Source organism: Felis catus, chromosome D3 (assembly GCF_018350175.1).
Source record: "Felis catus isolate Fca126 chromosome D3, F.catus_Fca126_mat1.0, whole genome shotgun sequence".
Taxonomy (NCBI): Eukaryota; Metazoa; Chordata; class Mammalia; order Carnivora; family Felidae; genus Felis; species Felis catus.
This window is the reverse complement of record NC_058379.1, coordinates 15,846,353-15,866,198: the sequence shown is the minus strand read 5'-3', so window position 1 is coordinate 15,866,198 and position 19,846 is coordinate 15,846,353. Positions and strand designations below refer to the sequence as shown.

The following is a 19,846-nucleotide window of genomic DNA, read 5'->3' as shown; positions in this document are numbered from 1 at the left end:
CCACCCAGGCGCCCCTATAATTATTAGAAATTTAAAAGGAGCAATTGATGACCATGGGCTGTCTCTCGAGGAGAAATTGCTCAGAGTAACCCAAGGTACAGAGTATATTTCCAGTCTCCCCTGGGGAAAAGCAAAGGGGACTGAGGAAATTGAACAGGGTTAGGAGACCCCTGTGTCTCTTTTAACTGAATGGGGGTGGAGGTGGAGTAGGAGGGGTTCTTGATGTCTAGCTTCAAGGCAAAGAGTCCAGGCAGATTGTTCAGATCTCAGGTACGACTTACTGATATGGAGAGGTTCTTCGTCAGGCTTGGTCGAAGAGGATTCATTGTCCTCAATGTCCTTGCTGCCTGTTGCCTGGGTGATCACACTCTGGGGCTCGTCTGAGCCGGGGTTCATGGACATCATACTGCTCTGGGGGGATGATGCCCCACTGGTCCGAGACAGACTGAGGGTGGAGCCTCGCCGGCTTGGCTTGCGGTTGGTGACACGCAGTATAGGAATTTTGAATTTCTTGCTCTGAAGAAAAGACAGAAGAGAGAGGGGTCTCAGAAAGAAGGGAGGGAGGACAGAATGATGGAAGGAAGGAGAGAAGAAAGAAGGAGGGTGGAAAGAAGGGAGAGAGAAGAATAAAGGAGGGAGGGAAGGAAAGAAGAAAAGAAAGAAAGAAAAAGTGAAAACCTGGCTCTGAATGTGAATTTCTTTTGGCTCTTTCTGAACACCATGAGACGTATCCTGGATCTGTCACAAATCAAGATAGTTTAAAATGTGTATGATTTTTTTAATCTTTTTTTTTAAAGATTTTTTTTAATGTTTATTTTTGAGAGAGAGAGAGAGAGACAAAATGTGAGCGGGAGATGGGCAGAGAGTGAAGGAGACACAGAATCCGAAGCAAGCTCCAGGCTCTGAGCTATCAGCACAGAGCCCGACACGGAGCTTGAACTCACAAACCGTGAGATCATGACCTGAACCAAAGTTGGACACTTAACCCACTAAGCCACCCAGGTGCCCTTTTTTTATCTTTTTATTTAAAAAAAATTTTTTTAATGTTTATTTCTGAGAGAGAGAGAGAGAGAGAGAGAGAGAGAGAGAGAGAGGAGAGAGAGCAGGAGAGGGGCAGAGAGAGAGGGAGACACAGAATCTGAAACAGGCTCCAGGCTCTGAGCTGTCAGCACAGAGCCTGACATGGGGCTTGAACTCATAAACCACAAGGTCATGATCTGAGTTGAAGTCAGACACTTAACTGGCTGAGCCACCCAGACACCCCTAAAATGTGTATTATTTGAAGCAAACATTATGGGACTTACTCTGTTCAGTGAGTGCCATGGTTGTCCACGTAGTCACCGCAAGAAGCCAAACGCATATTCTAATGATATTACCGGGGACCAGAAGAGCTTTTGACTTTTCTTTTGTAATAATCATCAGAGTTGATTTTTAAACTGTGGGAGGATGGGTCTCATTTCTCCAGCTACCTCTTGGTTTGACCCCACGTTGCATGTATCAATTTCTTGTTCCACTGAGTTGACGCCAGGCCCTCCAACAATGAAGATTTGTGTTTGCTGGAATCTTCTGAAGAATGTAGGATGGAGAAAATTCTATAGCTGACGTTTAGGAAGTGGGGTATCGGGGAAGCAGATTTGTCTGATGAGATAGCACTCATTGTGGGAGGAAGGAGAGCCATGGTTGTGGTGGACAGAAGGGTCTAGGTGACAAGCCCTCGGAGGTAGTAAGGGGTAGGTAGAGAAAGCCCTGTAAGGGAAATGTGGACTTTTGGGAGGAAAGGAGTCAGACAGGATGGGTTACCGGTGCGTGTGTGTGCACATGTATGTGTGTGTGTTCGCCCGCTTGCATGATTGATGTCACTTCTGAATCTACTGTGCAGGGTCCTGTCTTCATTTAACTCATGGCCCAAGTCTTCCAGAGGGTTTCTAACTTGCCCAAGGTCACACACAGCTAGCATGTGGCAGAGCCAGGATTCAAATCCAGGTCAGGTCAACACCGATGCTAATTATTGGGCCTTGCTTGAAAATACTTTAAGCAATGCTCTTTCTCAGTGGCATTGAAAATTCCCCTGATCCCATGCTGATGAAAATACCAGGTTTACAGTGGGACACAGTAGGTCCTCAGCTGCTCCAGGGTAAGAGCTCAATAGCGCCCTGGGCTATAGTTTATGCTCGATGAATGGAAACAGTTTTATTTGAGAACATTTATTTATTTATGTATTTATGTTTTTTTTTTGTTTTTTTTTTTTTAATTTACGAACTTTTAAAATGAATGCTCTTGCAGGGAAGAATGAGGTCATCTTTCAATCAGACTCATAGTGTTTGATACCTTCGGAAAGCAGATAGGAAGAAGAGACAGCACTGAGGCCACACCAACATCTAATAAATATCTAACAGGGTGGAGAGAGTTGTGTCCCTCAGGATTCGTATCATGGAGTCCACGGCATGTGGGCAGAAGTAATTTTTTGGTGGCTGCCTTGTGGGGCCATGAGTACAGGTGGAACTTCGCCCTCCACCCTGGGAAGAGGGGAGGGTCTTCCTGGTTGCACAGGGGAAGAAGAAGGTGGGTTTACCCAGATCTCCAAGGGGGCATGTTCTCTCCTTTGTCCAATCAGGAGCTTGACACAGCATCCCCTTTGTCCTGATGTTGCAACTGGGGATAATACATGTGGAAGTCACCTCATCCGGTCTCCTCTGGCACAATGTGAATTCCTGTCTCTGGAAACCAGACTCTTTAGATCAACATCATTTATGAAGGCCGGACACATCGTGTCCCAGGGGCAGCCTGGAGTCTGGCAGTGAGCACTGGACCTGGATCCGGGGCGGGGTGGGGGGAGGGGGACGAACATCAGAGGGGCCTTGAGCAAGCCACAGCCTTGCCTCAGTTTCTTTATTTACAAAACAAAGAGAATAGACTGGGGTGGTCTCAAGGAGCTTTCTGCATCCAGAGCTCCGTGTGGATCTTCCTTGGGCTAGGATTTCATTTTGTGCTCCTAAAGTTGCCATTAATTAAAATTCAATTAACAACCTCAGCCAGGAAATCCAAAGTGAAGGGCTGACACTTCTGATTAATTGAGAGTGGCAGAAAAATAAAATGTGGGGGGAACATGAGACAGGCAGTTTCAGCATCTTGCTTACCCTTTATTGAACTGACTCTGTCTGAATTGACTTAAATCCCCAAATGCTTCTTCCCTATTTTTTATATTTCACTCAGGAGCAGTGTTAACCAGCTGCTGTGTTCCACCTCAGTAGGGACTGCTTTTGGCAACAAAGGAAAAGATTTCCCTGAGTGATTCCTTATACTTTTTCAGAAGCAAAGGGTTTCAAACTGGCGGCCCATGGGGGGGTGGGGGGGTGGGGACATGATTAACTGCCCGGAATTTTACAAATTGGGGAGGTTTTTATATAGCAACCTAGGTTATTAGTCTCTCTGAAAAATGATAAGCCCCAGACTTCCATTCTCACATGGCAAAATGGCTAGAGCTGGGCAGAAGTTCTTCCCTTTAGCTGAGCAGGCATATCCCTGTTTGCCACAGACCCCACCACTCCCTAATGCATTACACCCATCCAGATTTTTTTCATATACCCAGTTTGCCTGGTTCTTACACAAACATGATCTTGGCACTGACAAGCTCTAAACACACAGAAGAATATCAGTTGCTGTGGGAATTGATTGCAGCCCCTCTTTCAAAGCTCTCATTTTAGAGGCGCAGAAACTGAAGTCAGGAGACAGGAAAGGACTTGTCTGAAGCCACACAGTGAACCGGGTCACTGTGGCTAAGCTAGGTCTCCTGACTCCTAATCCAGTGCTCCCTTGTCCTCAGAATGGACCACACTTCAGCCTAGAGTGTGACCTATAAATTTCCTAGGGAATTCAATTTTGTGAGAGTTCCAGTGTGGTGATTTACTGTCCCCTGTTGCAATTTTTGTCATGAATATTCCTGGAGGACATTTTTTTTTTTAAGGTTTGTGGTTCCTGCTGCTTTTTCTGTGCATCTCTGGAGACAGATGTACACAGTGTCTCCATAGCAACTTTCTGTGATGAAAAATAAAGGCTTCTACTTCTCAGATCTAGGCACACCCTGATGAAAGAGCAAGAAAATAGTGCAGCTCTTCATGAGGGGCAATTATAATCGTGACACCATGGAGGACATGCATTTGACGAGCTCTGTGTTTAATAAACAATGTTTCATGAACAGACCCAGGATTAACTCTTCGCTCTGCCATTACCCGGTTGTGTGACCTCATGCAAGTCACTTAGCCTCTGTCAGCCTCAACTTCCTCCTCTCCCAGCTGGGGATTAGAATTGTGCCTCCTGGGGCAGAGCTGGCTAATGTACCCAAAGCATTTCCTCAGCATAGAACCTGGCCCATTGCAATTATGTTAAAAAGTGGCTTCTAAAAATTATATAACCATGGGGCGCCTGGGCGGCTCAGTCAGTTAAGCGTCCGACTTCAGCTCAGGTCACAATCTCAGTTTCTGGGTTCAAGTCTCGTGTCAGGCTCTGTGCTGACAGTTTAGAGCCTGGAGCCGCTTGAGATTCTGTGTCTCCCTCTCTCTCGGCCTCTCCCCTGCTTGTGCTCTCTCTGTCTCTCAAAAATAAATAAATGTCAAAAAAATTAAAAATTATATAACCACAGTAATTATCAACATTTTACCACTTTCTTTTTTTTAAATTTATGTTAATGTCTTATTTATTTTTGAGAGCAAGCGAGCGCACAAGTGGGGGTGGGGCAGAGAGAGGGAGACAGAGAATCCAAAGCAGGCTCCAGGCTCTGAGCTGTCAGCGCAGAGCCCGATGTGGGGCTCGAACCCACGAACCGTGAGATCATGACCTGAGCTAAAGTTGGACACTTAACCAACCGAGCCACCCAGGCCTCCCTACCCCTTTCAAAGTGAGTTGGCATGGTGTTTCCTGAGGTTCTTTACTAACGTTGTGAAGTAGGCAGGGATAAACATTATTCTCATATTGTGGGGAAGGGCACAGGTGTAGGAAACATTCTAGGTGCCTGCTCTTTCAACTACCTTTACTTATCTAAATATTACCTCTTGTCAGGGTGCCTGGGTGGCTCAGGCAGTTGTATATCTGACTCTTGATCTCTGTTCAGGTCATGATCTCACGGTTCGTGGGTTTGAGCCCCACACTGGGCTCTGTGCTGATGACTCAGAGTCTGCTTGGGATTCTCTCTCTCCCTCTCTAACCCTCCCCCACTTATGCGCACTCACGTGCCCCCCCCCAATAAATAAATAAACTTAAATAAATATTACCTCTTGTCATTATTACTTTACGGTGCTTGTTTGTTGGGTAGATGAATTTGGGAAGCTTTGGGTTTGGAATAGTTTTGAGTGAAAAGAATAGACCTCTCGATGTTCCCTTGGTGGTAAATGCGCGTTCTTGTTTGTAGAACACCCTATCTGTTGAATCACCTACTTCTTATTTTCTGGCTGAGTTGAAAAGAGAGTGAGAGATCGAGAGAGAAATGACTGGTATTGATTAAAAACATGGAGTGAGGTGAGTCCATTTCCTTCCAGTGACATGTAATTGAACAGCTCCGCAGCTGCTCCTCCCCTTTCCCGTGAAGTGGTTTCTGGCCAAATGTCATGTCTCCCGTAATCCCCAGATAGCCGTTTTAATTAAAATTTACAAAAACCATCCAACAGCATGTGGTTCTGATTTCTCTTCACTCAGAGAACCAACTAGAAAAAAAAAAAAATCCCATCAGAGAAGAGACTGGCAAAAAACGCTCCCAATGCAAGTCGGGGCTGGTAGCCAGACCAGAGCGTCGTGTGCTGGTAGTTACCTTAGGCGCTGTCACGAAGTGCTCCCACCTCTGTCCCATGGACTTGTCCTTATTGATTTTTTTTATTGTGCTCTTGCTTCCACCCGGGTCCCTGAGTGAGAAACAGCTTAATGAGTTTCCGTTCCCAGAGCCTCGGTTTTACTACAAGTTCTTTTAGGAAATGCAATGAATGGATGATGGATGGTGGCTGTTCTCTGTTACGGTTTCTTCCCCCCCCCCCCCCGCCACTCCCCCCACGTTTGCGTGAAGAAGTGAGAGGCACAGTCCTCCATAGCTGGGTCCTGCCAGTGAAAATTGAGGTTAGGAGAGACCACCGCTTACGAGGTGGGGCTGAGGGAGGTGAATGTATTTGTATTCATTCTGCATCTGTTTGCGATTTGGACTTGGGTCCTCTCCTAAACTCCAGGGCAAGTCTGCAGCTACTCCTGGGGGGTGATCTGAAAGGCATGTTCATTTCTGAATCTCTGCCTGCGGTGGTGTCCAAGAATCCTACCATGAGGGGCACTTGTGAGTAGCATGGAGAGAGTATAACTGAGGGGGCCTGTGGAGAGGTTGTGGGGGCAGGTTTTTGCACAATGAAAATCACTGGTTTGGAGCGTATTGAGCAGAACTCTGTACGATGCTACGTGCAAGATGCTTTCTCACTGAATTGTCTCAGTAAAACCTTGCGATGCAGTCATTGTCACCCCATTTTACAGATGAGAAAACAAACGGGGGCGAGGGTGCTCAGGTCACTCACCCAGGTTCAGATTTACAGTGAAACTAATGACTGTCACTTGATGGGTCCCTGTGGGGCCCTGTACCTAATTTTCCACTGCAATTTTTCTATTCCTTTTCTTAAAGCACCACCATTCCCCAGTTAACTAAACTTTGGGTACCCTAAATCCTGGTTCCTCCCCTCAGGGGTTGGGAACTTTCTGGTTATGAGACTGAGCCTCCAGCAGGTTTTGTTGGTGCTATGCCCGTAATCCCTCATCTGAAACCCATAGGACCAGATGTGTTGCCATGTTGGCATTTTGGGAAGGATATATGCTGCCTGTGCCATATGTTAACGTAATCCTTCCAGAAGCAGGGACTGGGACAGCATCCTGTAACCAGACACATTACTATTTCTGCAGTGACATATATGAATATTTACTCTAGGTGGGCTAAAGACCTGTAAATAACTTCAAGTCAGATTGTGCCACCAAGTCAGTTTGGTTCATGTCAAAGCTTGCTGCAGAATGAGTTATGGAAAAATTGTTTCCAGAGCCTTTTGGATTTTGGACTTGGGGCTACAGGACAGTGGATCTCTGTTGATAAACAAGCAGGAAGACTCAGTGTGTGCTCTTTCAATTCCTTCTACCTATCAATCAATGATTGATTAACGCACTGATTTCTCTTTCCGTCCATCCATCCATCCATCCATCCATCCATCCATCCATCCATCCGTCCACCCATCCACCCATCCCTTTCTTTATCTCCTTTTTCTCTGCAGAAAGGATTTTGGATGGCTGGCATCCTTTAAATCATTTGGCTGGCTGTCATCTAGTATAGAGCAGGGACTTGAGGAATTGAGGTGGCCAGACCAGGTTGATGACGGGAGGCACTGACAGGGGTCTAGACTTCTCAGGGGCTGCTGAGCGCTGATGAGGGAGGTGGGAGATGCTCAAATATAGGAGGTAAAGGGTGATCAAGCTCAAACTTGCATAAGACGGGCTTCTCATGGCACAAGGCTCTGGGTAGTGGAATCGAAGGCTTTTACCAGCCCAGATGTGGAGCAGGGGCTGGGGGTGGGGGTGGGGGGGAGGTGTGCCCTCCTCCCTGGCAGGACTTTGCTGAATATTTATCAGCCCACAGCCACAACCCAAGAAACGTACGTAGGCGCCAAGGTGGAAGTCAGGCTGGGGAGGGTGGGGCGGGGTGAGAATGTGCCTTCAAGCTTTTTGTAAGACTTTATGTTTGATTACACAATAAAAAGCCCTCTGAATAATTAACAGTGAAGCTCATTTAACGTTGGTTCTGCCTGCTTCTCCCCCGAGTAATCAAATTAGGGAATATTTAAAATCCAGCCAGAGGAAGGAGCAGCAATACTTCAGTCCTATAAACAATATTTAAACTAGCGGCGCTTTTGAAGTCTGATTTAAGGCTCACCAACTGGAAGCTTTAGCAGTTTCTGCTTTGGAGCGTTTCTTTCAAGACCACAGGGCTTTGGGGCTCCTTCCTTTCACTAACGCAGCTCCTGCTGTGCCTCCAGCCTTCTTCTTGAAGTTCAAAAGCAACCCCCTTCCCCTTTCAAAATTAAATCTGGTCCCAGCCAAGCTTTCAAAATCTTAAATATTCAAGCCCGATCGGGAAGATGGGGAGGCTTTCTGTTAACGCTGACTTCCTAGATGACCCGAAATCTATTGCGACTCCAGGCAGCAGGTAAATGAGTTAAAAATGCAGCGAGGCTCCCAGAGATCTTAAACAGCCCTTGCGCCCTTGCTCGTGCAAAGCCACTGATAAAGAAAGGGCCCTGGTTAGACAGAATCAGTCTCTCTGATGTTTCATTCTCAGTAGCAAGTAAACCAAAAAAAGGAAGATCAAACAGGGGCAGGAAAAGAAGTAAACCACCTGTGTTTCTTTGTCCACAGGGGGCTGGCTGCACACCTTGTCTGAGATGGGCACAGCAAGTTGACAGTCCGTCCTTCCCAAGGCTTGGTGGGGTGGTCATCAGTGCTGTTTACCAAATAGTCCCAGGTCTTTCCAGCTCCTTGAGGACAGGGGTAGTGCTGTGACTTGCTTTGTTTAAAAGCGATTAACCTTGTTTTTTTGTTTTTGTTTTGTTTTTTTTACCGTAAATTTCATATTTAAATAAATAAATAAATAAATAAATAAATAAATAAATAAATAAATAAATAAATGCAATTGAATGTGGCGTTTAGGGTGGATGTTTTAAGGGCCAGCCCTCAAGGCAGATTCCCTCTGCTGCCGAGTTGATGGTGGAAGCTTATGTTGACAAGGAGCTCCTGTCAGCCTGGGTCCTTGAGTGACTAAGGAGCACAGCCCCATGTTGATGACACGTAGGACGCCCAGGAAATGCACTTGTGTTGCATTAAGCTTTTGAGATTTTAGGGTTGTTCATTCCGGCAGCTTAATTTAGTTTACCTAATTGATGTCCCTGATCTACTGTTTGTGTGACCTCAGGCAAGTCTCTCTGAGCAGTAGGACCGGGAAAGCAGTGCATGCTGGTGGTTAACACTGGGTTTAAGAGTCAGGTGGCCTGGATGTTCGAGTCCTGTGCCTGCCCTCCTTCCGAGGCGTGTCTTTGTGTAAGTTACTTAGCCTCTCTGAGCCTCAGTGTCCTCATCTGTAAAATGGAGGGAATAATATTAGTTATGTCAGAGGATTGCTGTGAAGATGAAATTTGGGGCTTGTTAGGGGCTTGGCGGAGTGCCTTGTACAGAGAACTGAACACAGTTAAACTCTTAACAGTATGCTTTTGTCGACAGCGGTCTAAGTGTGGCTTGGAGGAGGGGCTGATGGTGGGGAACGAGGCACTAGGGCAGATCCATAGGGGCAAATCTGCTACGACTTTCAGACCATAATTTCCCCTTGCTGAAGCTTTCTGGGGGATCCGATTTGCTAGCAATCAAGGGACGAAAGTGTTGAGCCCCGTCGCATCTCATTTAACTGTACCCACCAAGCACATTTTGTTCCTAGTGTGTCACTTGAAATCTCTCCACAGCGGCCATCAGAGTGGTTTTCTCAAATACTTCACTCAGCCTTTGCGAACCGTCATGTGGGGTAAAACACCTACTTCTCAGAGTGGAAAGTCTGTTGACCGGTTTAGAATGCATTCACGAGTCCATGACTGAGTTTGGAGATCGGCGGTAACTGCTGATTGTGCACCAGGGAAGGAGGGGACAGAGATCAGAGCTCCCAGGATCTCCCAGGCAGGTCGCCTCCCTAGTGACAGGTGCTCCCATCATCCTGCCAAGGTCCCCTACTCCTGCAGAGATGTCCTCTTGAGTAAAGCAGGGGAGGCATTTTGCAATTAAATCAGTGCAGAGGGGAGAGCAGGTGAAATCCAAGATTTCACTCAAATGTCACCTCCCGAGTGAGTCTTTCCCGGATGACCCAATTTAAAAGTCACCCCCAACCTGCCACTGTCACATCACCCCGTCAATTTCTTTGTGACCCTTGGTGCTATCTCACAGCATCTTGATTGTTGCATGTTTATTATCTGCTCCCCTAAAGCTGCAGAGAACAGAGATGTTAACCTGCTTCCTTCACTGCTGTATCCCCAGTAGTACCTGAAAACAGCAGGCTTGAGGAACATGAGAGTTTCCGGGGTGGGGTAGGGGCGCACATGACAAGGGAAAAACAACTTAAATGTAATAACTGCTATTTTTGCATGTTCTTCAGAATGATGCTGCATTTTTCCCCCCACAAGATTGACGATCTGGCAAAGACTTAAAGTTCTTACAGGACTTGGTTAAATATGTTGATAAACTCCACAGTCATTAAAAGTGGTTCCAATATGGAGAGACGGTTCCCATATGTTAAGTTAAATACCAAAGCCGATAAGTATAGAATGGCCTTTTTTTGTTGTTTCTTAAAAGAAAATGACACACGCACATATCACATCATCTTGGTAAGCTGCAGTCCCTTTTGTATCCTGGACGCCCCCTGACAAATATTACTTTGCAATGAATTTTTCTTTTTGCTTTTTGACACCAGACCGTGCCCTACATTAATTGAGGACTTTGGGGCTTTAGCTAGGAACAGAGGAAACTGCCATTTAGTGGCTAAGCACGTGTGCTGGGCCACCGGGTTACCGGAATTCAAATTCTGACCTAGCTTGTACTAGCTATGCAATTCTGAGCAAGTTACTTAAATCTTCTGTGCCTCAGTTTCCTCATCTGTCAGAATGAGGCTCAAATGACGTAAAGTACTCAGAGCAGTGCTTGACATCGGAAGCACCCAGGTGCCAGCTATTTTCATTATAACACAGTAGGCAGATTTAGGAGCCTGTGTCATATTTGAAACATCAAAGTGTGGTTGCCTTTTAGCCTTCCATGTTTTTCTAAAGGAACAGCAGGTTCTTCATGCCTGGGCAGCCCAGCCCTTGAGTGTGAGGACTTTCTTTTTTTTTCTTTTTAAAAAAATTTTTTAAATGTTTATCTATTTTTGAGAGAGAGACAGAGACAGAGTGTGAGTGGGGGAGGGGCAGAGAGAGAGGGAGACACAGAATCCGAAGCAGGCTCCAGGCTCTGAGCTGTCAGCCCAGAGCCCGATGCGGGGCTTGAACTCACGAACTGTGAGATTGTGACCTGAGCTGAAGTCAGATGCTTAGCCAATTGAGCCACCTAGGCGCCCCGAGTGTCTGGACTTTCTTTATGAAAGTCAGGATTATACCCACCTGGACTCCCCAATTAAGAGTGGGACAGTCCTAGGCAATAAGACATAGATGATTGTGCTGCTTGAGTGTGTCCAGGGGACAGCTCCTCACACCTTCACCCCATGGTGTATGCTGTACCCTGCCTGGAAGGTAAATCAGGAACTCTTTACTCCCCTGCTTGGCCAGGGGTGTGCCAGTTCTTTCCCATGGGAACTAAGGAAGATGGCAGCGGCGGGGGGGGGGGGGGCGGTTGGTGAATGGAGTTGGGGAAAAGTGGCACTAAGGTTTGTAATGGTTGCTTGCATCTATCTCATCTTGACTGCTTCTCTGTAAAAGCCCATTCCTTTCTAGTCAGTCCTTGGAAAGTTAATTTCTAGAAAAAAATTTTAATACCAACACAAGGTTACAACCCTTATCCAATTCCAAAATCCAGAGGGTGTTGAAAACTAGAAAAATGTTGGGGCGCCGGGGTGGCTCGGTTGGTTAACTTTTGGTTTTGGCTCCAACTTTTGGTTTTGGCTCAGGTCATGATCTCACAGTTCTGAGATCAAGCCCTGTGTCGGGTTCTGCCCAGCACAGAGCGTGCTTGGGATTCTCTGTCTCTGTCTCTCCCTCCCTCCCTCCCCTGCTTTTTCTAGCTCTCTCTCTCTCAAAATAAATAAATAAACTTAAAATTTTTTAGGGGCACATGGGTGGTTCAGTTGGTTAAGCTTCCGACTGTTGAGTTCAGCTCAGGTCATGATCTCACAGTCTTTGGGTTTGAGCCCCTCATCGGGCTCTGCACTGATACTGATGAGCCTGCTTGAAATTCTCTCTCTCTCTCTCTCTCTCTCTCTCTCTCTCTCTCTCTCTCAAAATAAATAAACTTAAAAAAAGTTTTTTAATAGCTTATTTGGCAGCAAAACATGACCTGAACTGATGGTAGGCTAACGATGACCTTTATCTTTATTATACAATTAGTGTAAATATTCATTCTTTTTTTTTTTCCTGCAGAAATACAGTGTTGGATGATAGTTGGCTACACTGTCCTCTCAGGGGGTGTGTGTGTGTGTGCGTGTGTGTGTGTGTGTGTGTGGGTGTGTGTGATGTTTTCTATGGTGTTTGCCCCACATTTCCTTTCTAAAATGCCAAAAGAGAAAACAAAAAAAAAAAAAGCAATTCTGAAACACAGCTGGTCCCAAGGATTTGGATAAAGATTTGGGTACCTTTATATATAAAATAAGTCTTCCTTGCCAAAATAGAGGCCTGAGTCTCTGAGAGAAGGGTAATCAGCATATTTGTTATTGAAAGCTCGGTGTCTGCTCTCTCGTGGACCCAATCACCTTGTCAATTGAAATAAACTCTCCTGCTGGCCGTGGGATTAATGAGGATGCTGGGAAATGATAATGTGTGTGAACTGCCACATGATGAAATTGGGAAGGCCTTCCCTGACCCCGCTAAGGAAAGGGGAGACTCAGACGCAACTCATGTGACATCCTAGAATCTGTCATCTGTCCATTCACCCAACCATCCACCAATTCCAGCCAAATATGGGATCTCCCTGCAATTAACAAAGATCATCTTCTGCTTGCAGCACGGGAGCTGCCAATTAGCAAAAGTTTGCTGCCTGGAGAAAGCCCATGTTGAGGTATTGAACCACCCCACTTTCTTGCTATAAAATCCATAAGAGGGCAGGATTTGATCTACAGCCATCATCATGCCTAATAGAAGAGAAACCTCTGGGACCTGCAGGTCCCCGATGATGGATGTTTCCTTTTGGAAAATGCAAGGTGGGTGTCAGGGCTCAGGGTTTGTGTTTCAGATGCTTGAATAGCAGGAGATGCTGGCTGCTTGATGGTGGAAACTTAGAAAACACAGTCAGGAGAACTAGAGGTTTGGTGTTTCTCTCTTGGGGTCATTCCGCGATTGCTTATTTTTGCAACCAGATTGTGGTTGACCTTGCTTAGCTTTTTTTCTGTCTGTCTGTATGTTTGTTCATTCTTCCAGTGACATGGATCTCATCTGTTGGTAAAACTCTGCTCAGAAGTTTCTTTCTTTCCTTGCCTTGGGTCTCAATGGTATTGATAATCATACAGCCAACTGCTCTTTGAAATGGGGATTTTAATCTTGAATAGCTATCATTTGGCTGTGCTCTCAGTCATTGGGGTAAATGCTCTACGTTCTTTATCTTGCTTGATGCTCACAATAATTCTTCTGAGGCCCGCAGGAACCCATATGATGGATGAAATAACAGAGGCCCAGAGATGTTAAGCGACCAAAGTCACATAGCTACTAAGTGGCAGAGCCTGAACTCATCCATGTGCTTGTTCCTACTCACTCTTAATTCTTCTGGGCTCTAAAAAATGCATTTGAAGATTTGGGGAAATTTGAATTATGGTATCAGGATGAAACATCATAAATAGGGATTAGGCATTAAAGAGAAAACATCCTTCTCCTTTCTTGGTAACTAAAAAGATTTTCTGGCATTTTTTAGGAAACCTAACCCCCTGCCCAGCCCCCACCCTCAGATTCATATATTTTTTACAAAAATCAACCCCCAAAAACGGTGTGCCGGAGTTGACTCATGCTGACTCACAAGAATTGAACGCGTTCTGAACTGAACGTGTTCCCGGCCCCAGGTTCAATGGCATCTCATTGGTAAGCCTGAAATCAGCCTTGGCTGGACTATGCCCACCATGGATATTGGCATGGCTTTTCCTTCTTGGAGAACTGTTCTGTTTATTACACATTTACCAGCATACCACTGACCCCAAACTAAAATCACCATCAGGATCAAATGGTTCACTAGAAAAAACAAGCCCCAGCAAATACTCTGACTTCCCGTAGGGATCTTTCTGGATGTATTTTTCTGTCAGGCTGATCTGGTTCATGTTCTGCTCTGATAGAGCTCGATATCCATGGATCCCTGATGGAATTCTGCCCTGACAAGTCACAGGTAGAACCTCCACTGCTCCTAACGTGACCATTCTTTTTTTTTTTTTTTTTTTTTTTTTTTTTAACCGCAGATAACCATTTTGGGCTCATTTCTGGGCACATTCTGGGTCACATTTCTGGGCACATTTCTAAAACCAAGCAAAGGAAATGAAGATGTTCCTTTTTTATCTTCTCAAGCCAAAGCCTACAGTATGTTCTTGCCTCAGTTTGGGAGAATGGACGCCCAAATGTTGGAGGCGAAATTGTTGTGGCTCGTAGCTTGCTCGGGGACATGAAATGCTATTAGAAGTCCACTGGCCGAGGGTGTTTTTTCTTAGAATCTAAGCAATCAACTGTGAAAAAAATTAGATGTTGCTTTGACCCAGAAATTCCATTTCTCAGAATCTAGCCAACAGAAATATTTTCAACTGGGTACAAAATGTATGTACAAGGATGTTCTGCGCAGTACCGTTTGAAATGGCAAAAACTTGGAACCACCTTAGTGTCCCTCGATAGAGAAGTGGTTATCTAATTTATGGTCCACCCATACCATAGACCATAGGTAACCATTTCTTTATTGAAGGATGGTATTCTGTTTACAGGATGATGGAAACTGTCAAAAGAATGTGGAAACTTTGTATGTCCCATGGAAAGATGTCCATAAGACACTTTAAAGGGAAAAATGGAAAAATGTACAGGATAATATTTAGAGTATGATTCCAATTCTGTTTTTTTTTTTTTTAAAGTAAGTCTATTAGTAAGGGGAAGGCATTAGAAAGGCTGGAAGGAGGAAGGACATACCTCAGATCTTTAAAAGAGGATACCTCTAGGAAAAATAATGTGTGGGAAATGGCTTAAGACTGTGGTTTTCAAACAAATTCTGTGAACCACAGAGATATTTTGGAAATACCCGGGGTACTTTGTAGGGGATGGGAGAGAGTTGGAGGGGTCCTAGATCCCTTCGGTCTCCCAACCTCCTGCTTCGTGTAGAAGCTCCATTTTGACAAATTTGTTTTATACTGTCGGGGTTTCCATTAAAAAAAGGGGGGGGGGATTTCTGCTGCTTAAAAAAATAAAGGTTATAAACCAGAGCATTAAGGGAAATTACAGTTTTCAGTTCATCCCAACCCCAAACATGGAATCAATTGGAGTTACCAGTCTATAGGTGCATGATTTATATTTCTGGTTGTATTTGATGTTAGTTTATTTGGGCGCTGGTGCATGAGATGAATTAGGGCAGGGGTAGGGAGGGGGTTTGGGAGTGGGTGGTAAACACCTTCAGGAGGAAGGAGTTAATTAAGATTCAGGAAGAGAACGGAGTCTGAATTCTGAATTCGCCTTGGTGGCGGGGCGGGGAGGGGGGTGGGACTGTGAGAAAGAGGCCATATTAGTTTATTGGGGCGGGAGTGATGGGTTCCCACTTATGGAGGACGGGGAACTATTTTATTTCACTCAGCATGGGATTTTCACAAAGCGACTCCCAATTCCTTAAGTCAGGGAGTCCTCCCTTTTTCTTCATTCTTGGAGACAGCATGCCTCCCTTTAAAGAACCGATGCCTTCCATGCCTGCCTGTTCCTTGTTCCGCCTTGTATGCAAGGCAGTTCCCGCCATAGTGGCCTCAAGGCTTTTGCATGAGCCCTCCCCTCTGGTGGGGACACACCTAACACTTGCTCAGGCTAGACCACAGGCACAGAGCTTCAGCCCAGCTGCTCAGGACCTGAGCGCTGAGTATTCCCTTGGGTCCAAGTGGAGAAACAGCCACACCAATATATGTTCAAACAAACAAAACCTTAAGAAAACAAAAGCAAGAACAAAGTGAAAAGGAAGAGCAGCAAATAAAGAATAGTGTTGGGGAGGAGCGCCTGGGTGGCTCCGTTGGTTAAGCATCCAGCTCTTGATTTCAGCTCAGGTCATGAGCTGAATGGTTCGTGCTCAGCTCATGAGGCTCAGCTCATGGTTCGTGGGTTCAAACCCCATGTTGGGCTCCATGCTGACAATGTGGAGCCTGCTTGGGATTCTCCCTCTCCCCCTGTCTCTCTCTGCCCCTTCCCCACTTGTGTGCGGGTGCTCTCTCTCTCTCTCTCTCTCTCTCTCTCTCTCAAAATAAGTAAACTTTATTTTAAAAACCTTAAAAAAAAAAAGTACAGTGTTGGGGAGACATGGTCCAAGAAGAGCGGTGGGGAGAAGCCTGCTGTGCAACCAGTGGTGTGCTGGTTTATCTGGCCAGTCCCTATGGTGTCAACACTCACAGCATGGCTGGTTGATTCCAAGCGTCCAATGTGACTTTAGTGAATGTGGAGGTGGGGAGACTTTCTGGGAGGATATGCACACCGTTGGCTCCCACAAGCCTGTATGGCCTGTATGCCCTGGCTCCGAGCTCACCCCTGTCTTGGCCCCACAGAGCACATCGGAAAACTCCTAAAGCAACCCACCCACCAAAAGTAGCAAGAGGAGGGGAAGAACAGATAGGAGGCCCTCCCCTACTGCACAATCTGCTAGTTTCGGCAGGTTGAAGGGCTGAGACCTACTTTGGATTCCAGCAGGTGATCACAGGCTTCATAGTATGGTGGGCGTGGTCGATAGTCAGGGCCTCCAGGAGCCAGTGGAGGGCACAGAGCTGGCGGAAGAGGGGCTCCCTGCAAAGACAGAAGAGGGGTGCACAGTGGGATCCTGCTGGAACTGCATCCTTCACCATAATGGACACAGAGACAGTTGTGCTGGCTTCCAGTTAGAGAGGCACGGTAAGTGTTTTCCATACCTCATCTCATCGAGCCTTTGCAGTGGGCCCATGAAGATATTCATGGGCTCATGTTACAGATGAGGAATGTGAGGCTCAGAGAAATGAAGGAACTTTTACCAGGTTGCTGGGCTAGCAGGTGTCAGAGCTGTGATTTGATGTAAGATGACCCTAGGCTGGTTATGGGGGGGGGTTTCATGTAGGAGCGGGGAAACAATGGATGGGGTCCCACCACTAGAGGTCTTGACTCAGGCAAACAAGTGGGTTGAAGGACATTCATATCCTACAGTATCTCTACCTGTTCACCTGATAAAAGTATAATAAATACACTAAGAATGTCAAAGAAGGCTGGGAACACAAGGAAGCTGGATTTATTGTAATCTTCCTCCTCCCCCCAGACTAACATTTGGGCCCATTGTTTTAAATTTATGGGTCCTTGGCCTGAAACTGTAGCTGGATGTTGAAAAAACCACAATGAACATGTTATTAGAAAATGTAACTAAAACACTGTATAAAAGTATGTCTAACCTATATTTCCTGATTTGGGGTGACATCTTGTATTATAATGAGCCAGCCTTTGACTAGGGCACTTTACACACATTATTTAAATCCTCCAACAACTTGCGGGGGTATGAATCATTGTCCCCATTTCAGAGAAGGTTATGAATCATTGTCCCCATTTTAGAGAAGAGGAAACTGAGGCTTGGAGAGGTACAGTCACTTTGCTGTAGGTCACACAGCTTTTAGTGACAGAGATGGGATCTGAACATCTTATCCAGTGCTCTCAACAACTCTTAGAGGGAGGGTACTGTTATTGTGTCTTCTTTGCAGGTGAGGGACTCAGGGGAAGGAAGTTGCGCAAGGCCATACTCCTAGGGATTGGTGAGGTTCTGAAGCCAGCTGTCTGTTTAACCTCAGAGACTGTGCTTCTGTGGGCCCCAGCTCTGTCCAAAGTGCTGCCCGAGCCAAAGTGGTGGTCGCCCTGGGAGTGAGGTCAGGAGGGGGTTAACCTGCTGCCTGCATTTGTTCCTGGAAACAAGGTGGAGTCCCAACCAGCCACCACCTCCCTGCATCATCTATCCTCTTACGCTAATGGGTGAGATGCCTCCATTATGAACCTGTGTAATTGCTCTTCTCTGAGGTTGATCTTGATCAATAATCCCCAGGGTTCCCGGGCCTGATGTGCAGAGTGGCAAGGAGGGATCCACCCTCTCTGCTTCCAGGAAGGCACCAGTGCAGAAGGTAGGGCCCAAGTACAGAGCTGACCCATGGCTGTCCCGGTGAATCCCTTGAGAAACGTCCGTTTCTCTCAGCTTGAAGGGAAACATCCCCCACTACCTCACCCTTCACTCCCTCCAGGGTGGCCATGCCCACCAGGTCTTAGAAGACCGTGGTCAGCAGCTATCCTTTCTTCTTCTCTGGAGCCCTTCCTCCCCGCTTTCTTTGTTTCCTTACCTTATTTACTAACATCTGCTGTTCTCTCGTTTCTAATTGAAAGGTCCTGCAGACCCGTAGGCCTTCCGGTTCTTGTCTGTTTTCCCCCCTTAGCACCATCTTGGTCCCTACAGGTGCCTTTTGGCAGCTCTGAGCACTGGGCCACTTCCAGCATTTTGCCAAGAACAGCAGTTAGCTGTGCCATGTGCCTGGCACCTCACGTCACCCTCACCATAACCCAGAAACTTGTGGAAAGCCCAGGGAGATGCCTCCTCCTCTGTTCACCATAGAGAGCCCCTGCCAGCCTGGGCTTTGGGTTGTGTGGGGCGGGGACTGGGAGGAAGGGATGAGCAAAGGGAGTTAATTGGCCAGGTGGGGCCCTGCCTGGTCATAGGTGGGGGATGTGGGACATGTGAGCATCAGACTCATTTCTGCTAGTGACAAGAACAGGTACGAACCCGACCCTATGCCTCCCTCCCTTGCTTAAAATCTGCAAACTCCCTACACTCTCTGTGTTGGGCTGAATTGTGTCTCCCTCAAAATTCACATATTGAAGTCCCAACCCCCCAGGACCTCAGAATGACCATATTTGGAGATAAGGCTTTTGAAGTGGTGATTATGTTAGAATGGGGCCCTAAATTAGGGTGGGGCCTAATCCATGGTGTTCCTATAAGAAGAGGAAATTTGGACGCACAGAGAGACACCAGTGACACACATGCTTGAAGGATAAACCATGTGAGGATGCAGGGAGGCCTCCGAAGAAACTGACCCTCTGCTAACACCTTGATCTTGGACTTCTGACCTCTGGAATGATGAGAAAATAAATTTCTACTGCTGAAGCTGCCCGGTCTGTAGCATTTTGTTTTGGTGGCCCTGGCAAACTAACGCACCGTCATCTGTGAGACCCCTATCCACCTCGCTGGCCTTGAGTCTCCCCTCTTCTGTCATCTGCAGCTTGGTGGAATTCTGCTCCACTGCTCAGGCTTACCCCTCTCTCACTTGGTGCTGCCTGAGTTAAAATCCCAGCTTTGCCACCTACCAGCTATGTGCTCTCGGTTAAATTACTTAACTTTCCTGGGCCTCACTTTCCTCATCTATAAAATGGCAGGAATTGCTAGAGTGAGGGTGAGGAGAGGTGGCGGGGACTGTTCTCTGCTCTGATATATCTTCCTCTTCCTCCTCCTTCTCTGTCACCTCCATCTGGAAGCCTTCCTTGATTTCTCTAGGTCTGGGTTAGCCTGTCTCCAAGCATCCTAAAGCATCCCATCTCTATAGCATATCTTTTTGCCCCTACATTCCCAGTCCTTGCTCTAACTACCTGTTTACTTGTCTCTCTAGCCCCCGAGCCTACAAGCCACAGAGTCTTGTCCGCTGCAGGTTACTGCTGTTGACTAAGGTCATCCTTATAACAACCGTGTGAGGAAGGTACTATTAGTATCCTTATTCGGCAGATAAGGAAACTGAGGCCATATAACTTGTCCAAATTCAAAACAGCCAGTCAATGGCAGAGTTTGAATCTTCACCCAGGCAGTCTGGCTTCTGAATCTGTGCCTCATCCATGATATTCGTGCTGTCTCTTGTTACCGGGGAGAGCCC

The 19,846-nt window shown here is 46.4% G+C and overlaps 1 protein-coding gene and 1 long non-coding RNA gene across 3 annotated transcripts in view; one reads left to right on the top strand and one right to left on the bottom strand.

Moving 5' to 3' along the window:
- The window catches only part of LOC123381098, a 263,344-nt gene that overhangs the window by 116,590 nt on the left and 126,908 nt on the right, over positions 1-19,846 (top strand). The gene's annotated exons all lie outside the window — the stretch shown is intronic.
- CCDC60 (coiled-coil domain containing 60) overlaps positions 1-19,846 on the bottom strand; it is a 162,733-nt gene that overhangs the window by 20,469 nt on the left and 122,418 nt on the right. For both annotated transcript variants that reach the window (XM_045041117.1, XM_003994742.6), the window contains 3 exons: positions 16,608-16,715; positions 5,801-5,891; positions 282-516 (listed from right to left, as the gene is read on the bottom strand). In XM_045041117.1, the coding sequence (XP_044897052.1) occupies positions 282-516; positions 5,801-5,891; positions 16,608-16,715 (434 nt within the window). The remainder of the gene's footprint in view (positions 1-281; positions 517-5,800; positions 5,892-16,607; positions 16,716-19,846) is intronic.